Genomic DNA, 4,773 nt, shown 5'->3' with positions numbered 1-4,773 from the left:
ATTCCGGGTCCTTCTGGCCTGGGGTCGGGCCCCTGCTGGCTCTGGGCTCGCCGGCGGGTGCCCGCCGGCTGCCCGTTCGGCGCGGCTCTGGTCGTCTGCTGGGCGTGGGCTTCGGTTCCTCCGCTGGGGCCTCGGGCAGGGAGTTCTCTGGGCCCTCCCCTCGGGGGGTTGGGCGCGGGGGTGTGTGTGGGGGGGGGGGGTCGGTGGGGTGGGGGGTCTGGGGGTTGGGGGTGGGATCGGTGGCGTGGTGCGCTGGGTCCTTGGCTCCTTGGGGCTTTCTCGGGTGTGTATGGGGGGGGCGATGGCTGCCTCTCGGCTTGGGACCTTGGGGGCGTGCGGGGGGCTGCTTGGCCGTGGGGTGGTCGCCGGGGGCCCTTAGGCTGCCCGCTCTCGCTGCTGGCCTGACTGCTTCTTCGGGCCCGGGGGCGGCTCGTGGGTTTTGCAGTGGCGGTTCTTGGAAATACATTTGTCATGTATGCACTGGCCTTGGGCTGTGGGATAACACTCATACTGGGCTCAACCTTAGACACCTTGTTCCCAAATACCTGTTTTATGGAATTTCCACTCACCTCTTCCTCTGTTCACAGCCACCACTATTATTCCTAAACCGCACACTGGTCACCAAACTGCACAATATACACAACCACAATTTCACATCGCATCACTTGGAACCTAACAACTATTCCCCACTCATTCCATATCCTATCTTGTATCCCTCTTCCCTGTTAACTTCCCCACCCCCCTCCAACCCCTCACCTTGGTGTAAACACTGCCCTCTCTTTTTTTACATCCTCCCTTTAATAAAGTATTTCTTACCCTTCCCTAGGGAGGGCTGGTGATGGTCACAATTATGCAATGAAATAAATAAATTTATTTAATTGCAATAATAAAATATGCATTGCTGTTAAAAGATTGCACTTCTTGTAGTGTTAACCTTCGACAGCATGTGCAGACAAGGTAAAAAAAAAAAAAAAAAAAAAAAAAAAAAAAAAAAAAAAAAAAAAAAAAAAAAAAAAAAAAAAAAAAAAAAATAAAAACAATGTTGTAACATTGATAAAAAGGTGCAAAATGGAACTTTGGGTGTGTCAGAGAATTGAAACTTTTATAAAGTTTATTCTCATAACTTAATAAACAAACTTAATCAGATGAAAATTGAATCCCTGGAACACTGTTTGAATTTAGAAAGAATAGAAGTAATCAGTACTAAGAATTACATGTACAGTATAAAAAATGTTTTATTAACATGCATGCTCTTCAACTGTTAACAAATCCCACTCCCCACAAACTGTGTAATGCACATTTTAAAGGTGAACAAATGATAAAGATCATGTGGGAAATCTAATATTCAGAGTCTATGTTACTCTGCATATGCTCAGTAGCTGCTTGATCTTTGCATAAGAACTCTACACTCGATAAATATCTCCACGTTTGTTTGTTTGTTTGTTTCAAACTGTTTTACGTCTTCATTCCATTTGTTTTCTTTAATAACAAACCAACAATCACGCTAACATAAGCACGAAGCCAATTGTTGTATGTCACGTCCAGCAGGGTTGATAGATTTACATTACATTTTAAAGTTTAAACACACACAAAAACCCTGAAATTAATTGGTGGAAAACAGCCCAATCTGGCAACAATGACTTGTTGCATCGTTCCTGCAGCCTGCCGCTTCAAACAGACGCAGTGGTATTTGTTTCATTCTCCACCAGCCAAAATGGCTAGTACGCTACAAAGTTACCCACCAAAGTTCATTTTTACCCACATTTTTCGGGTTGGCCTTTATTATTAAAAAATAATAAAATGTACAAAATAAAACATATGAAGTAAATTTTAATTTGAACACGTGAATAATAACCAATAAGGGATTAACAAAGAACCCCCCCCCCAACGCCCCCCTCCCCAACACACACACACACGCACACACACACACGTGTAAACAAACATAACACAGAACTCTGTTGTCATGACAACGCTGTTTACATCACTCCTTGCAACAGCCAATAGAAAAAGAGTTATCTCCTGCTTTCATGTTCTAAAGCTCTTTCATCTTCTCATAGAGCTCACAGTGTTCACTCCTGTTCCAATATAAGCAGTTCTTCAGCATCTTTTCTCCATTGATCACTATTTCTTTGACATTTCCTTGACTCATTTACTTTTGTTCATTATTATCTGTATATTTCCTTCTCTGAGTGTATTTTTCTGAGCATCGATGGAGCTTTTTCAAGAAGGCACCTATCGTCCCATCTGGGTGCTGTTCGACACTCCTGTTTATAGACAGATTTTTCAGAACTGTTGGCATATGCCCTCCTACAAAGTTCATGTAGCTATGGTGGCTGAACTCCTGAGGTTACAGAAGGAGAACCAACTTCTGTCTGAGGTGACTCCTGAAGACATGGCTCGACACCTCCATGTAATGAGCAAACGCAGTCTAAGGGTGCAGCTGCTGGACTTTCAGCTGCAGGAGTACGATAACGATGATGATGATGAGGTTAGGATGCTTCTCAGCATGGCGAGGGAGGTCAACGACAGCATGAGGATGAGGGATATTCAGCTGGATGCTCAAAGGCTGATCAGCGCTCCAGAGCTCATGCCTCCAAACTTTATGTGAGTTACATACAGAGGTGTAAAGAGTAGTGATATATCCTACTCAATTACAAGTACAAATGCATTTAATTGTTGTCTGGTCATTTCATTTTTTATAGTTTCACAATGTCCATTGATCATTTTAAATAAAAAAGTAATCATTTTCTCAGTAATGATTGGGTTTAAAAATGCAACGAATGACTTTATTTCTTGAAAAAGTACATGTAAAATTACAGATTTAAAAATATACTCAAAAAACCACAAGTACCCATAAAATCAACTCAATTACAGTAACATTAGTACTTGTAAACCATTACTTTCACCTCTGGTTATATTTGACAGACATTTGCACTTTAAACACCTGCTGCTTTGGGTTGTTTTGAAACTAACTTTATGATTTCATTTCATAGATCAGCAAAGATGATGAAAGAGGCAAAGGCCATTGGGGAGGCGCTCACTGAGAGGCATCAGCAAACCTCCTGCTCTGAACATCTCCAGCAGCCCCGGGACGTGGTTTTGGACGTGGTTCCAAAGGTGCTGCAGGGCTTGTGGGTGCCTAAACCAAGGTTGTTCCTCACCATGCCTTCCATGAAGCTGGATAAGATGGCAGTTGGAGTCACCAAAAGGGTAGAGGATGGTGTTCTAGCTGCCCTAGGCTCCACCACACATGAAGTCAACATGTCCCACTCAACCAGGGATGAGATGATCACCTCCATCATAAAGACACTTCATGAAGCCTACCCCGAAGACATCAGGAGGAAGATGCTGAACTCATTTTCTCCACAGTTGATGCACCACGTTGCTGAAGTTACAGCTGAACAGATCACGGCTTTGTTTCAGCCTCGGGGGAAACAAGAAGATACCATGTCCCTCCCTGAGGAGCTCACGACCCTCCATGTGGAGCCCAAGTCTCTCACTGAAGAGCCCAAGTTCCTCCATGTGGAGCCCACATCAGTCCATGTGGAGTCCACAACACTCCCAGAGGAGCCCACGTCACTCCCTGATGAGACCACGTCTCTAAATGAGGAGACCACGTCCCTCCATGAGGAGCCCACGTCACTCCTTGACGAGACCACGTCACTCCCTGAGGATCCCACGACCCTCCATGTGGAGCCCACGTCACTCCCTGACGAAACCACGTCTCTAAATGAGGAGACCACGTCCCTCCATGAGCAGTCAGCAGTGAAGGTGGAGGAATCTCAAAAGAAGAAAAAGAGTCGAATGAACCGATTCATCAGGTGGATGCAGAAGAGGATCTTCACCCGCATCCATCCTCAGTGACACAAACTGTTTTTCCTCCAAAGATTTTAACATGAGTTGAAAAATATGGAAACATTAATGACTTTATGTTACAACCTGATACAATCACTTTGTAACAATGTACCATTTATTGTGAAAAAATAGAAAAATAAAATGTGCAAAACAAAACAGATGAAGTGATTTGTTGATTTAAAACACACATGAATAATAACCAATAAGGGATTAACAAAGATTAATGCTTGATAATAATATTATAGACAAAGTAAAATGGATTATAAATGCTCAAAATTATTAATTATTACTGGCTCACTATAAATAATAATGCTACATACTTAATTACAATAATAACTGAAGAGAAAAAAAAGAGAGAAGAGAACTGCATGAAGATAATAAATTAAAGACAATAAAAATAACCAAAGGAGAGTTCACTCAGACACCCAAACCTCCTCCAAGCTCCAAATCTCGTCTTTGTCAGATAATGTAAGTTATCTGGATCAGTGATCCTGGTACCAGGATCATTCACACATTAATGGCTTGGAACAAATCAATATCCCACTAACTATCATACAGTAGGTCACAATCAGGGCTTTAAATTAACTTTTTAGATCACCATCCAGCATGGCTAGTAGATTCTTAAAGTTATAAACAAACATATTTTACACCAAACAAATTTTTTTCCAGCGAAAATAAACTACATTATGAGCCACAGAATAGATTTAAGCCTTCAAGTGTTTTAAAAATAATTTTTAATTTAGTTGATTTCAAAAATACATCAAAATAATAAGAATATGTACATTTATTTAAAAACAATGTTGTAACAATGATAAAACGGTGCAAAATGGAACTTTGGGTGTGTCAGAGAATTGAACCTTTTATAAAGTTTATTCTCATAACTTAATAAACAAACTTAACCAGATGAAAATTGAATCC

General features: G+C 41.6%; 1 protein-coding gene across 1 annotated transcript; it reads left to right on the top strand.

The window, feature by feature from the left end:
- The first annotated feature begins 2,089 nt into the window (after positions 1 to 2,089).
- On the top strand, positions 2,090 to 3,864 carry LOC114470119 (uncharacterized). The gene is made up of 2 exons (XM_028458132.1): positions 2,090 to 2,604; positions 2,994 to 3,864. The coding sequence occupies exons 1-2, from the start codon at positions 2,210 to 2,212 to the stop codon at positions 3,862 to 3,864; spliced, it is 1,266 nt and encodes a 421-aa protein (XP_028313933.1). The 5' UTR covers positions 2,090 to 2,209.
- Positions 3,865 to 4,773: the final 909 nt, after the last annotated feature.

The sequence above is a fragment of the Gouania willdenowi genome, chromosome 9 (assembly GCF_900634775.1).
Source record: "Gouania willdenowi chromosome 9, fGouWil2.1, whole genome shotgun sequence".
Lineage (NCBI taxonomy): Eukaryota > Metazoa > Chordata > Actinopteri > Blenniiformes > Gobiesocidae > Gouania > Gouania willdenowi.
This window is presented reverse-complemented; position numbering and strand designations above follow the sequence as displayed.

What these genes read in the sequence shown, in the direction of transcription:
- LOC114470119 (XM_028458132.1), top strand. Translation starts at nt 2,210, where the DNA reads ATGGAGCTTTTTCAAGAAGGCACCTATCGTCCCATCTGGGTGCTGTTC. An exon ending in CTCATGCCTCCAAACTTTAT is followed by an intron (nt 2,605 to 2,993) that starts GTGAGTTACATA and finishes TTCATTTCATAG; the next exon opens with ATCAGCAAAGATGATGAAAG.